The 15,760-nt window shown below is 41.1% G+C and overlaps 1 protein-coding gene across 1 annotated transcript in view; it reads right to left on the reverse strand.

Moving 5' to 3' along the window:
• SUDS3 (SDS3 homolog, SIN3A corepressor complex component) overlaps positions 1 to 15,760 on the reverse strand; it is a 98,883-nt gene that overhangs the window by 25,680 nt on the left and 57,443 nt on the right. Inside the window, exons 7-10 of the mRNA XM_082270976.1 lie at positions 13,995 to 14,110; positions 10,801 to 10,857; positions 9,700 to 9,721; positions 799 to 904 (exon numbers count right to left, since the gene is read on the reverse strand). Of these exons, the coding sequence (XP_082127102.1) occupies positions 799 to 904; positions 9,700 to 9,721; positions 10,801 to 10,857; positions 13,995 to 14,110 (301 nt within the window). The remainder of the gene's footprint in view (positions 1 to 798; positions 905 to 9,699; positions 9,722 to 10,800; positions 10,858 to 13,994; positions 14,111 to 15,760) is intronic.

The following is a 15,760-nucleotide window of genomic DNA, read 5'->3' on the forward strand; positions in this document are numbered from 1 at the left end:
AGCACAGGGAAGCCTATCCACTCCTAAGCTAGGCAGAAGACAAACTGAATTGGGATGGCTATTGCATGGGGGTATTGGACTGGTAGGACAGCCCCCATGGGTGTGACTATGTAGATTTATTGTTATTTTACAAGTCTTATGCCTAGAAACTCCTGTGGAGATGAAGTCAATACCCATAAGGGAAGACCGTGTGAATGGGCGGCGACTGTCGGAGGACGTAAGAGAAAATATTTATTTTTTAACTCTTTACATGAGGGGTTGGATAGGATCTCCCTAAGGTCTTAACAAAATTCTAGGAAAGTTCAGAAGCCTGTGCTTATGGGCCCTTACAGACAGATCTCTGGAGGATATTTCTCATTGATTTTTTTCTAGGAGAGATGTTAAAGGACATCCTAAATCCATTTTACTGACTGGATACTTGACTCAGGGAATAATAATAATAAAAAAAAAAAAAAGTTGATTTTATCTCTAAACTAAGGCAGAATTTAGCTCGTATGGTTTTATTTTTAAAAGGGGAGAAAATAAATGTTTTGCAAAAAAAAAAAAAATATTGATATAAATACACACATATTGCAAAATACAAAAAAAGTGCATTTATTATTTTTAAAGTTGCAACTGCACAGGCTCCTGCGGACTTTTATTCCAGGTCAGGTACATACTGAGGTACGGACGCTCAGCTACAGAACTAGAGTTAATTTGAATGGACTACAAGCTAGAGTTAGCTTTTAAGCAAGATATGTGGTTTTCCAAGCAATATTAAAAAGGATCCCAAGCACAATAAAGAATATTAATATTTACCATCTCTTATCATAATACAGCTTCCCATCCTCTATCCGTGCCTCAAACCTCTGTGCAGGAGATTCAGTTTGGGTAGCAGGAAGATGTTCTGGAGTTGATGGAGATACTGCAAAGAACACACGAAGTAGTAAAGTACACTCTCTCAATGCAGACGGGTCACCAAAATTAAACAAAATAAATAAGCTGACACATAAATCTTTGTTAACCACTTCAATACCGGGCACTTTCACCCCCCTTCTGCCGAGACCAATTTTCAGCTTTCAGCGCGGTCACACTTTGAATGACAATTGCGTGGTCATGCAATGCTGTACCCAAATGAAATTTTTCATTTTTTTCACACAAATAGAGCTTTCTTTTGGTGGTATTTAATCATCGCTGGGTTTTTTATTTTTTGCTAAAGAAAAAAAAAAAAATTTTGAAAAAAAGAAAAGTTTTCGTTTGTCAGTAACTTTTGTAAATAAGCAATTTTTCTCCTTCACTGATGTGCACTAATGAGGCGGCACTGATGGGCACTAATAAGCTGCACTGATGAGGTGGCACTTATGGGCACTGACGAGGAGGCACTAATATGCCGCACTGATGGGCACTGATATGAAGCACAGATGAGCAGGCACTGACTGAGGTCCCTGGTGGGCACTGAATGGGGTCACTGATGCTGGTGTTTTTGCTTAACTGTAATCAGGGCACTGATGATCAGTGCCCTGATTACTTGTCCTTGACTCCCCTCCTTTGAGGAGGAACCACTGATCAGCTCTCCTCGACACACAGTCCGACGCTGATAAATGGCACTTCCGCATTTACATGTGACTGGCTGTGATTGGACACAGCCGATCACATGGGTACATAGAGCCACATCGACTCTTTACCAAGATCGGGGTCACACCGTGTCCTAGGAAGGCAGCGCAGCCGAGTTTGCCGCGCGAGAGCGGGCGTTTTGGGGCGCCGTCATACGGCGTCCTCCCAGAACAAGAGCCGCACCGCTCCGGCGTCATTTGACGGCGGGCGACAAGTAGTTAAAAAGCAAAGGTAATAAATGGAGGACTTATGCTGGCCATACACTATACGAAAAATCGTTCAAACTAATTTTAGAAAAACGATCACTCGGCCGTGAGTGCAAACGATAGTGTCATCATGTAATGACCGATAAATCGTTCAATGGACATAAATCAGTTTTTTGTTTGTTTTTCACATATGCCTAGTGCAAACAGTTTGGACAAGAAACACATTAACCTTTCAATTTATCGTTCGTTCGGCAGTAAATTTCCTACGTTTTTTCGGCTCAAAAACGTCACACTTGATTACCGATTTGTGCCCATTAACTGGCTGAAAAACAAACAGTCCAAATTACTGAATTTTGGACGATTTTTGGTATAGTGTATGGCCAGCATTAATATGGTTTTGTATATTATAGTGTACTGCAGGGATTGCAAGAAGTTTGTTTTTTTATATTTTCATCCCTGTTGAAGAGTAGAAACATACATTAATTCACAGAAAAAACGCTTTGCAATTATCTGATTGTTTTAGCTAGACAAAGATCTGTATTAGCAGCAGTCAGCAACAAAGTAATTTTCAGTTATTGGAACATTTCCAGATTTCTAAGTGTGCAGTGTGATCACAGACTAAAAGATACAGTTGTGCTCATAAGTTTTCATACCCTGGCAGAATTTATTTCTTGGCCATTTTTCCGAGAATATGGATGATAACACAAACTTTTCTTTCACTCATGGTTAGTGTTTGGCTGAAGCAATTTATTATCAATCAACTGTGTTTACACTTTTTAAAATCATAACAACAACTGAAACTACTTTTTCTTTTTAAATCAGAATGACAACAAATGACCCTGATCAAAAGTTTACATACCCAGGTGATTTTGGCACAAGTTGGCACAAAGGGGTTTGAATGGCTATTAAAGGTAACCATCCTCACTTGTGATCTGTTTGCTTGTAATTAGTGTGTGTATAAAAGGTCAATGGGTTTCTGGACTCCTGACAGACCCTTGCATCTTTCATTCAGTGCTGCACTGACGTTTCTGGATTCTGAATCATGGGGAAAGCAAAATAATTGTCAAAGGATCTGCAGGAAAAGGTAGTTGAACTGTATAAAACAGGAAAGGGATATAAAAAGCTATCCAAGGAATTGAGAATGCCAATCAGCAGTGTTCAAACTCTAATCAAGAAGTGGAAAATTAGGGGTTTTGTTGAAACCAAACCACAGTAAGGTAGACCAACTCAAAACTGCCCACAAAAAAAAACCCCACAAATAACTTCAGGTGAAATACAGGACTCTGAAAACAAGTGGTATTGTGGTTTCAAGATGCACAATAAGGAGGCACTTGAAGGAAGATGGGCTGCATGGTTGAGTCGTCAGAAGAAAGACATTACTACACAAATGCTACAAAAGTATCCCGCTTACAATACGCCAAACAGCACAGAGACAAGCCTCAAACCTTCTGGCACAAAGTCATTTGGAGTGATGAGACCAAAATTGGGCTTTTTGGCCACAACCATAAAACGCTACATTTGGAGAGGAGCCAACAAGGCCTATGATGGAAATTACACCATTCCTACTGTGAAACACGGAGATGGATCGCTGATGTTTTGGGGATGTGTGTGCTACAAAGGCACAGGAAATTTGGTCAGAATTGATGGCAAGATGAATGCAGTAAGCTATCAAAAAATACTGGAGGGAAATTTGCATTCATCAGTCCGGAAGCTGCGGATGGGACGTACTTGGACATTCCAACATGACAATGATCCTAAACACAAGGCCAAGTTGACCTGTCATTGGCTACAGCAGAATAAAGTGAAGGTTCTGGAGTGGCCATCTCAGTCTCCCGACCTCAATATCATTGAGCCACTCTGGGGAGATCTCAAACATTCAGTTCATGCAAGACAGCCCAAGAATTTACAGCAACTGGAGGATTCTTGCCAGGAAGAATGGGCAACTTTACCATAAGACAAAGAGCCTCAGCTGTCACTGATATTAAAGCAGGCAATACACAGTATTAGGAACTGGGGTATGTAAACTTTTGATCAGGGTCATTTGGGTAGTTTCTGTTGTCATTATGTTTTAAAAAAGTAAACCCAGTTGATTGATAATAAATGGCTTCAGTCAAACACTAACTATGAGTGAAAGAAAAGTTTTTAGTAAGTGGGAAAATGGGTAATTGGCGCTGCCTGTGTGGTGGGTATCAAATAAATAAGTATAAAAAATGTGATATAGCTGTGCACAAGATATATGTGTGTAAAATTGAGCACTAATAAATATATATTAAGAATACACTTTAAAATTATATATGCAATCAACACCTAATAAGATGTAATATGAGTGAATAACCAGTGAAAAACGTGGAGAAAGTGAAAAGTGCGTGCCAAAAACAATAAATATTAAGTGGTATGATAAGATCTAAATAAATAAGTAGATGCAGTAGTAGAAATAGTATGTGCTGGTGATGTACAGTGCTTGGTAAATTGCAGTGAAGATAAAGTGAAAATAAAAATATATTTGAAACAGATAGATAAGTGAATCACACAGCAAATAGTGCAAGAATGTGCACAATGAAGAGAGGAGGAGAAGACCCCACTAAGCCTGTTTTCTCTTTGGGACACCCCGGACCCCCAGGGACGGCCCACAACACTCTACCCCAGCACAGAAGGGAGCTAAGGAGTCAAACGAAGGAGCACCCAACCATATTCCAAATACCCGCTCTATACCCCTGTGTGGGGTGGGTATATCTGGCTAGTGGGTCTTTTTTCTAGGGGTCACCCCGCACCTCGCCAGTCACCCACCTTGGGGTTATCGTAAGGTTGTTCCCACTATTTACCTGCACATCTATCAAGTCATGGACTAATTTTCTTTTCTTTTTTTCAATATTGGCTTATTGGACTTTATTCCAGCCAGACATCTAGCTGTCATTCATTGTGCACATTCTTGCACTATTTGCTGTGTGATTCACTTATCTATCTGTTTCAAATATATTTTTATTTTCACTTTATCTTCAGTGCAATTTACCAAGCACTGTACATCACCAGCACATACTATTTCTACTACTGCATCTACTTATTTATTTAGATCTTATCATACCACTTACTATTTATTGTTTTTGGCACGCACTTTGCACTTTCTCCAAGTTTTTCACTGGTTATTCACTCATATTACATCTTATTAGGTGTTGATTGCATATATAATTTTAAAGTGTATTCTTAATATATATTTATTAGTGCTCAATTTTACACACCTATATCTTGTGCACAGCTATATCACATTTTTTATACTTATTTATTTATTGATACCCACCACACAGGCAGCGCCAATTACCCATTTTCCCACTTACTATTTTATACAGTCTTCGGACTGTAGTCTAGGGTAGGCTGCAGCCGATTTAAATATATATCCTTTTCCATTCCTTGGATAACCTTAGCGTGGATTTCATTCTTACCAAAGAAAAGTTTTTGTCTCATCATTCGCATTCTCTGAAAAATGGCAGAGAAATCATAAATTCTGCTAGGGTATGTAAACCTATGAGCACAACTGTAAGTGAGAACTTTTTCCAAGTAGGCCTACAGATGGATCCATAGATGATGTCACTGACTAATGATATTAGCAACCTCCAGTAACATACTTAGAGGTCATAGTTTTTGCTGAGGAGGAAATTGGATCTATGCGGACATTCCTACTTCTGTAACTAGTCCCCTGTTTTCTACTATTAACTAAGTGTAACGACTTTATTTATGAACATTATTATCCACTAGAACTAAATTAGTGCAAAATTATGGAGGTTTAAAATGAACCTGCACAAATGACATTTAACCTGTTGACCTGCTGGTCACCTTAGAAGAAACAGATAATAAACATAGAAACATAGCGCTCACTGAAGACAGATGCAGCTCACAGCACTAAATAGGTAACTGGATTAAATTACAATGTTCAAGCTGGGACTGCTAGACAATGTTCAGCATGTAGAATAGTTTAAAGTATAAATTAATTTTAAAACAAAATGCATAGGCGCATCCAGGCCACAAAGAACATATGGTGCTGGATGCAAACAATCCCCGGAGAAGATAACCCTTGGAAGAGGAGGGTGTGTTCACATTAGTGCGATGACAGATCGCATGTAATTCGGAGCGCACTGCTCCTAAAATTACATGCGATCTCTGTGCGCTGCAAATTCAGCAATACAGTTTATATGGCTGAATTTGCACCGCAATCGCACTAAAAGATGCACAGGACCCTTTTTTTGGTCTGCAGCAGAATCGGATCGCATGGTGGTTCACACTAGTGCGATCCTATTCTGTGCGAACTTGCAGACCGCACTGCGATATGCGATCTTATCTGGGGGTGTCGTTAACTTTTAATTGACACCCCCAGTGTATATTCGCAGCGTTCCCGCATCGCACAAATGTGAACCGGCACTCAATCTTTAAAGTGGAGTTCCACCCTATTTTTATACTTACCTCCATCTTCTCGCTCCGGGTCACCTGAAAAACAAATGGCTAATCGCATTTTTTTTTTTTTTTTTTTTACTTACCTCGTATCGAAGAAAATATACTTACCTTATTTCCCTCTTCCTCCTTCCTCGGCCGCAGCCCGTCGTCACTTCCTGGCTCTGCAATGATTCCTGGGAGCTGAACGTCATCGCTCCCAGGAATCATTGCGCCTGCACCGGCCCCGAAGTCAGTTCCGGGGCGCGTGCGTCATCCCCTTCTAAACAGCTTCTGGGCACGCCGAAGAGGATCGCGCTGGCTTCAAGCTGCCCACATCTGAGATGGCAGCGCTGGACAAGACTTTTTCAAGGTAAGTATTTGTCCTAACAGGTAAGTGCAACCCGGGACAGATCAGAGGCTAGCCATTGAGGAATGCACTAGCCCTGACTGTCCCGGGGGTATTTAAAAAAAAAAAAAAAAAAAAAAAAATTCCAGGGTGGAACTCTATAAGAGGTTAAACTGCCCTCCTTTACAGACAAAAAGTTAAGTCATTTGCTCTAAGGCTACATTCACACCTGAGCGTAGCGTTTTTCGCGCGTTTTTTACCGCGATTTTACCGCGATTTTTGCGGCGTTTTTTACCGCGATTTTACCGCGATTTTTACCGCGATTTTTGTGCAGGCGTTTTTAGATTGAATAGAGATCAATGGAAAACGCCTGTAATCTGCCCAAAAAGAAGCTCATGTACTTTTTTGAGCGTTGGGCGTTTTGTATACAGCGTCAAAACGCTCAGATGTGAACAGGGGCCATTGAAATGAATAGGATTTGTCTTGTTGGGCGTTTTGAGAGCTGATCCTAGAGCAGAAAAACGCCCCAAAAAGCCTAGATGTGAACGGAGCCTTAAAGAAGGAAATTATACATTGTAAAACATTGTGTTTATAGTTATCTCGCAGCCTTAACAATGTTGATAAACATTTACTGGAGGCTCTTTTTTTTTTTGACAGCGGTGAGTGAGGAGAGAACAGCCCTGTAAGAATTGAGGACATGCCGTTTTAGACCCCATTCACACTGCCGCGACCAGAAAGTCGCATCATAATGGGCGACTTGTTAGCGCGACTTTCAGCGCGACTTTGCGCGAATTGTATGATAGACGACTTTGTATTTGGCCAATCAGAATATGATGGTTCTGGGTCATGCTCAATCACACAAAAAAAAAGTTCTTAAAAAGTGTCGTTTTTGATAGAGAGCCAATTATTGAAAAAATTATTGAAAAAAAAAAAAAAAAAAAAGAGAGAGATTTCTTTGGATTTAGTGTCTGGGGGGTCTAAAAAGTGTACCTGTGAAGTTTCAGCTCTGTAGCATGTCCAGAACCAGAAAAAAATATCATTTTTCTTAGAATTTTTAGTAGCGCAGAAAAGGGTCCTGTACTACTTTGAGGCGACTTGTATCTGACTTGTCCCATAGACTTCAATGGGAGTCGCCTCCTTATCTTATTTGAAGCGACTTGTGATCCGACTTTACATTACACGACTTTACTTTAAATGGTCCTGAACCAGAAAAAAAGATAATTTTTCTTAGAATTTTTAGTAGCGTAGGGATGGGCCTCCGCTCCACCTGGGCGTTTTTGTTGCAGGTGTTTATCGGGCATTTTTTGGGCGTCTTTGGAGGCAGGCATGACTTTTTTGGATTTAGTGTCTGCCCAAAAGACGCCCAACAAAATGCCCGATAATTGCCTGCAACAAAAACGCCCAGGTGGAGCGGAGCCCCATCCCTGTGCTACTAAAAACTTTAAGAAAAATTATCTTTTTTTCTGGTTCTGGACATGCTACAGAGCTGAAACTTCACAGGTACACTTTTTAGACCCCCCAGACACTAAATCCAAAAAAAGTCGTGCCTACCTCCAAAGACGCCCAAAAAATGCACGACAAACTTCTGCAACAAAAACGCCCAGGTGAAGCAGAGGCCCATCCCTACGCTACTAAAAATTCTAAGAAAAATTATCTTTTTTTCTGGTTCAGGACCATTTTAATGGAAAGTCGGATCACAAGTCGCTTCAAATAAGATAAGGATTCGACTCCCATTGAAGTCTATGGGACAAGTCAGATACAAGTCGCCTTAAAGTAGTACAGGACCCTTTTCTGAAGTCGGAGCGACTTCAGTAGTGCTAATTAAGACGGCACTCATTGATTAACATTGCTTTTGTTATGTCAAGCGAATTGGGGCGACTTGAGGGCACACAAGTTGCCTCACAAGTCGCGGCAGTGTGAATGGACTCTTCGTGTCGGTTCACAGTGGTGCGATGCGGGAACCCTGCGAATCCACTGCGGGTTCCCGCCTCGCAGGCAGTTCACACTGCCCATATGCAAACTGCTGGGAGTGTCAATACAAATTAAATGACACCCCCAGATTAGTTCGCATATCGCAGTGCGAACTGTCAGTTCGGACAGGAATCAGATCGCATAGGTGTGAACACCCATGTGATCCTATTCTGCTGCGGACCAAAAAGGGTACTGTTCGGCTTTGGTCCGAATGCGATGTGAATTCAACCATGCAATCTGTATGGCTGAATTTGCATCGCACAGACATTGCATGTGATTTGCATAGCAGTGCGAATCACATGCGAGGTCTCACATGGCATATGTGTGAACCGGCACTTAAGATCGTTGGGGGGGGGGGGGGGGGGTTGGGATCAAGATTGCAATTTTTTAACAGTTAATCGTGCAGCTCTCACATATTTGTAGAGCGTGAGTATTAATACACCCTCAAATAAAGAGTAAATAACTGCATAAAGCAAAGTTTTTAAAAAAATCGAGTGCGGCTTGATTTTAGCATTTTATATGGCCACGTATAACAACTTTCCGACTCAAAGGAGAGGAAATACTAAACTGAAGTTTTACATTAAAGGATAGGTTCAGGTTTAGCAAAAGGTTACACACGTACCATGTAGCTATGCACCAGTCCAATCCCCCTCACCTCTTCTCCTGCACAGCCACATCATTCATTCACAGAATGAATAAACTATAAGTCCTGTCTACCACCGCGGCACACGGACTTATTGTTCTCAATAGACCAGGAGTGCGCTGATCAATCCCTGAAGCTCAGTAACAACACACAGAAGTGTGGGCAGAGAGCTGTAGGAAGTGCACATTTTTTTTACCTGCAAACACATGCGCATTTGTTATTTTTTTTAACAAAAGTGAACTCTACTTTAAACCTTTAAAGTAACTGTTGCTTTTAAACAAAAAAAACACTTGAAGCACTGTATACCATGTTTTCTATTTTCTTTTATATAAATCTTAATAAAAAGTTAAATGATAAAAAGAAAAATCAAAATACTTGCGCCACTGAATAACGCTCTCTTAAAATAAATAAATATGGCGCTCTTATTTGGTGATTTTAAAATTACTGAGAAACTACCAACAGTGTTATGCTTTAGCAAGCTTATAGTGCTTTCATATTTGCGTGTCATAGTTACTTACCTGGTCTTTTAGGGGATTTTAACTGTTAGAAAGAACACAAAAAAAAAAAAAAAAAGATAAGAGCCAATTCAGAGAAAAGGTAAAAATACATACACAGTAAAATGTTATGCTATGCAAAACACCACATAACCAGTTTGTACTGCATGAACCTAGAAGTATGGTATCACAAAAGTTTAAAATGTCTGCTCTATCCAAAGAGGATGCTTCGGTTTTGGGTGGGCACCATTGACAAGCGAAATGTTCCATCCGTTTCCTATGCCTTTCAGATTTAAGTGATGAAAATGTTTTGCAATTCTTTGTTTTTCACTGGGTCTTAATGAAGGTGCCATCCTCTTAAACCAATACTATCAGCTGGCTTTATAATGACCACCTGCTGAAAGGTAAACCTGGGAAGCATGGCTCGCCACATCCTGCTCTCTTCCTATAAGCAGAGTGGGACAGTAAAGTGTCCACATGATGCGAACAAATTTCCACTGGCATTCCACCAGCGGAGTCAGCTCTAGTTTCAGAACTACTGTGGCATGATAATGTCACGACAAGAAGATTGGTTGTGCGGGCACAAACTGCAGTGCTGGATCACCAGTATCCACTCCCAAAAGTGGCACTGGTGAGGGACATGTGATGACAGACAAAAGTGACAAAAGTGATGGCGAGTAAAAAAGAGATATTAAAAAATTGTTGAATGTGTGAGCGGTGGATGCTTAAGCTTGCCCAGAGATGGGCTTTGGCATGAATAGAGTGTTTACATGAATATTTGTATTATAATTTCCAACACATTTAGAGCCGGTTCACATAGGTGCGACCCGACTTGCCGGCGACCTCGGAGCGGCATGCACGGACTTCATATCATTGAAGTCAATGCAGGTCGCTCCAGGTCGCCCCAAAGTAGCTCAGGACCCTTTTTCTAAGTCGGAGCGACTTGTGTCGCTCCTATTAGAACGGGTCCTGTGCTAATCTATGGCAGGCGACGCCCCAGTGTGAACCGGCTCTTAAATTTTATTTGTACAGAGGTTATAGTAAACAATCCTCAGGACTAAAATTAATCTGCATAGTTTATTCTGATAAAGACCGTTAGAAACATGCAGCTAAATTCACCCTTACCTTATTTAGGGTTCTTAAATCTTCCATGATCTGTTCATCTGTAAGTAGGTAATTAAGCTGAGGTACAAAAGGTTAAGGCAAAATGTAAAGAAAAAAAAAAAAGCATGCAAAACATTGCTACAAAACAAATTTAATGTCCTGCTCCGGACTGCATATAATTTTATTTTTTTTAATAAGAGCATACTTAACAAGGGGGTGGGCGAGTGCATTCCACAGGGAAATAAATTTAAAAGAGCAAAAACGAAACCCTGGGTGGCTAAACTCCAACATAAAAATGTATATTAGAGCTAAAGAAAGGCCTTCAAAAAAATACAACACAGAGGGGTCATTGGCAGCATTTAAGCACTACAAAGAGTGTAATAAGAAATGTAAAGACGAAATCAGGGCGGCTAAAATAGAACACGAGAGGCATATAGCGGAGGAGAGTAAAAAGAACCCCAAGAAGTTCTTGAAGTATATAAACAGTAAGAAAGTGAGGCCAGAGCACATTGGCCCCATAAAAGAGGATAAAGGAAAAATGGCCACAGAGGACAGAGAAAAGGCGGAAGTGTTAAATAATTTCTTTTCTTCAGTCTTCACAAAGGAATCGGGGGGCTACACGAACCCAGCTTGTAAGGCCGAACTAAATAATACACCTCAGGAAGTGCCGCCATGGCTAACAGAGGATAGACATAGAGCTAAACTAGAGAAACTAGCCGGGACCGGGCCGGATGGCTTGCACCCAAGGGTTCTTAATGAGCTCAGCCAGGTGATTGCCAGACCATTATTCTTGATCTTTAAGGATAGATTACAGAGGGGTATGGTGCCAGCTGATTGGAAAAAAGCCAACGTGGTACCAATATTTAAAAAGGGGCCGAGATATATCCCGGGTAACTATAGGCCGGTCAGCCTAAAATTTTGGAGGGGATGATAAGGGACCACATACAAGACTTTAGTAATGAAAACGGTATTATAAGTAGTAATCAGCATGGATTCATGAAAAATCGTTCGTGCCAAACCAATCTATTAACCTTCTACGATGAAGTGAGCTGCCACTTAGATAAAGGTAAGCCTGTGGATGTGGTGTATCTGGACTTTGCAAAGGCCTTTGACACCGTTCCCCACAAACGCTTACTGTACAAACTAAGGAAGGTAGGTATGGACCATAAGGTGAGTACCTGGATAGAGAACTGGCTCCAGGGGAGAGTACAGAGGGTGGTGATTAATGGGGAGTACTCGGATTGGGCGGGTGTGGAAAGTGGGGTCCCCCAGGGTTCTGTCCTGGGACCAATCCTGTTTAATTTATTCATAAATGATCTAGAGGAGGGGATATCTAGTACAATCTCAGTATTTGCAGAGGATACTAAATTAGGCTTGCCAATATCTTCTATGCAGGATGTGGAAATCTTGCAAGCAGACCTGAACAAAATAACGGGGTGGGCAACTACATGGCAGATGAGATTTAATGTTGAAAAATGTAAAGTAATGCACTTGGGGGCCAGAAACCAGAAAGCAAGCTACTCACTAGGGGGGGAACCTCTGGGTGAGTCTAGGATGGAAAGGGACCTGGGGGTACTGGTAGACAACAGGCTTGGCAGTGGCATGCAATGCCAAGCCGCCGCAAGCAAAGCCAACAGAATACTGGGTTGTATAAAAAAGGGGATTCACTCCAGAAATAAAGAGATTATTCTTCCACTCTACAAGACTCTGGTCAGGCCACATCTGGAGTATGCTGTCCAGTTCTGGGCAACGGTCCTCAGGAAGGATGTGCTGGAACTGGAAAGAGTCCAGAGAAGGGCAACAAAAATAATTAGGGGAATGGAGGACATCAGCTATGAGGAAAGACTACAAGCACTGAACCTATTCTCTCTGGAGAAGAGACGATTCAGGGGGGATATGATATCAATGTACAAATACTGTATTGGCGACCCTAGCATAAGGAACAAACTATTCAGAGAAAGGAGATACAATAAGACACGTGGCCACTCACTAAAACTAGAGGAAAGGCGGTTTAACCTTGAAGTGCGTAAGGGGTTCTTCACTGTAAGAGCGGTAAGGATGTGGAATTCTCTTCCACAAGCAGTCGTATCAGCAGGGAGCATTGATAGTTTCAAAAAACTATTAGATGGACACCTTAAAGACCACAGCATACAGGGGTATACAATGTACGGTTAAAAGCAAACACACACACACATCATAGGTTGAACTGGATGGACTGATGTCTTTTTTCAACCTCACTAACTATGTAACTATGTAATTACAGGTATTTATATAGTGTCGGCAATTTTTTAAGTAATTTACCTACTACTTTTTCACATCAGCCCCTATCTCACTGGGCACAAATGCTAGGGCATATTTAGACAGCAGCAAATGTAACCTGCAACAGCATGACTTTGCAGTATGGAAGGAATCTACAGTACCCAGAGGAAACCCACACAAACAGGGTGAAGATGCAAACTCCATGCAGATAATGTCATGGCTGGGAATTGTAACAGACTCAAGGTCTACAAGGCAGATATGCAAACCCTCTGAGCCATATATATCCAAGGATTTGCACTAAAGAGTTTCATTAAACCTCTACTGATGGCTACTACAATATAATCAAATCATAGCAACGTTTATATTAAAACATGGTCAATGCTTTTCCGACATTGCTTTATTACTGTAAATTTAATGTTACAAAAGTCTCCACAATATACCCATAAAAGGCTGACCAACTGAAATTGCAAAAAAAAAAAAAAAAATGCTCCAACTATCAAAATGGGAAATATTTTGAAATTTTCCATTTTTATATCCATAGACGTATAGATTACATCGTTTACGAAAGCATTATGACAGTCCAGAAGTGTCACATGCAATCATTTCTATAGTACATGGTTTAATGAATAGGTATTAAAAGAATTAAAATTTGTTGAGCCAAAAGAAAAATCTGAGTACGGCAAAGATGCTACAGAAGAAAACAATCCAATGATAAATATGAGAAGGATCTCTCTTGTCTGAATAAAACCTACAGATGCATAGCGTTCATTCTAAGGCTAGTTCTGCTTGCAATTTACCTGCCAAAACCTCTGCAGTGAAAAGTAGAAGCCAAAGCCAGCCTCTAATATTTAAAAGTATTACAGCAACAAAAGTTAATAGATAAATCACTTATTTTTTATAATATCTTACAAAGTGTTTCCCCCAAAATACATGATATGGAAAATAAATGTGTTTAATTGTGGTAAGTAAAGGATATCAGGTGCTGGCTTTCTTCGTTTATCAGGGATTGGCACTGGATCATTGGGCCGTCGTCTCAATTTTCGAGTCATAATAGGCTTGACCTCCATGGAATCTGTAGAAAGTAAAGCACTTTAATAGGACCACTTAGATTTACCAAATTTTTGACTTCCTTGTAAAATGCCCTTTCTTGGAGTACAGTACAAGAAACAGGTTCCTTTAAGTCTTGACAATTAGTAATATGTTACCACCTTCAGGTAAGGACAATGTCAAACAAAATTATTAGGACAGGACATAACCCTTCCTGCTCAACAATCCGTAGTGTTTCAAGGAAAATGCCAGCACAGATGGGAGGGTGTTCTGTGTTCTGTACTGCAAGGATTTTACAGATAAGAAATATGTTTTTTTTACCTAATCATACAGTTCAGGACAAGATTTCTTTAAGTACTGACTATGGGACTTCTATAAATAATGGAACTGAGGAGTGAGTAACATAGCAAACAATGCCTAAAACAAGGGGATCTGTTTTTCAACTAAAAGAGCAGCTTGAGCAGACCAGGTAATGCCCTTGAAATCGGAGAAACAGATGCGTGGTGCGGAAAAGCCCAAGAGGCACCAACTGAACGAGTTAAGTGGGCCTTAACAGGAAGAGTAAACCTCTCCTTCAAGGTGTAAGCCTTAGTAATAACCTGCCTAATCCAACAGAGATGGTGAAACAAGATGCAGGGCAGCCCTTGGGAGAGCCCGCAGACAGGACAGAGACAACAAGGTTTGAATAGAAGCAGTAACAGAGAAACTAACATGGGGTGAACTTTATCTAAACAATGGAGGCCTAAGGCCTCAAAACCACCCTGTCTTTTTGAAGAACAAGGAAGGACTCTATATGGTATAGGGTCACTAGTTTGGAGACCCCTCTGGGCTGACAAAATAGCAAGGAGAAAAAACACATAAGAAGCAAGATCGGTTAGGGGAATAGCACAAAGGAGTTCAATTTGAGGCTTCTGTAGAGACTACAAGACCAAATTGAGATCCCAAGACAAGACTGGTGGACGAGCAGGGGAGTGATGCGAGACACCCGCTGAACAAAGGCCTTTTTCAGAGAAGAAGAAGCCAATGGTCTCAGAAAGAAAAAACTGAATTTTTGTAAAATCTTACCTGTAAAATTCCTTTCTCTGAGTCCTCCGACAGTCGCCGCCTCTCCATATTCGTCACAATGGGGTAATTGACCTTTGCTCCGTAGGAGTAGCTAGGCAACAGAATATGTCAATATTAAAGCTTTTAGCATATCCCACCCCCAGGGGGTGGTCCCCTCAGTCAATACCCTCCTGCTTCCTGTTCCATACCTCAGTTTCAGTAGAATAGCAGTAGAGTACATAAACAAACCCCAAAAGAGGGGCGGGGGCGGCGACTGTCGGAGGACTCAGAGAAAGGAATTTTACAGGTAAGATTTTACAAAAATTCCGTTTTCTCTTACATCCTCTGACAGTCGCCGCCTCTACATATTCGTCACAATGGGGACGTCCCAAAGCAGTGTAAGAATGAGGGGTGGGAAACGCAGCCGCGCCTAAGGCAAGGAACCTTACCAAAGGAAGGAAACCAGCTGGGTAGCATGAAAAAGAACTTTGCTCAACAGGAGCAACAACCCAGGAAGAACAAATAACCCAGGGATAAAAACATCCCAAACAGCCAAGGGCCCAAAAACAAGGGACCTTAAGGTACTGCCGCACTAAGAACCTTGCGGCCAAAGGAAGCATCTGCCGATGCC

This window comes from Pelophylax lessonae (genome assembly GCF_965119305.1).
Source record: "Pelophylax lessonae genome assembly, chromosome: 1".
Lineage (NCBI taxonomy): Eukaryota > Metazoa > Chordata > Amphibia > Anura > Ranidae > Pelophylax > Pelophylax lessonae.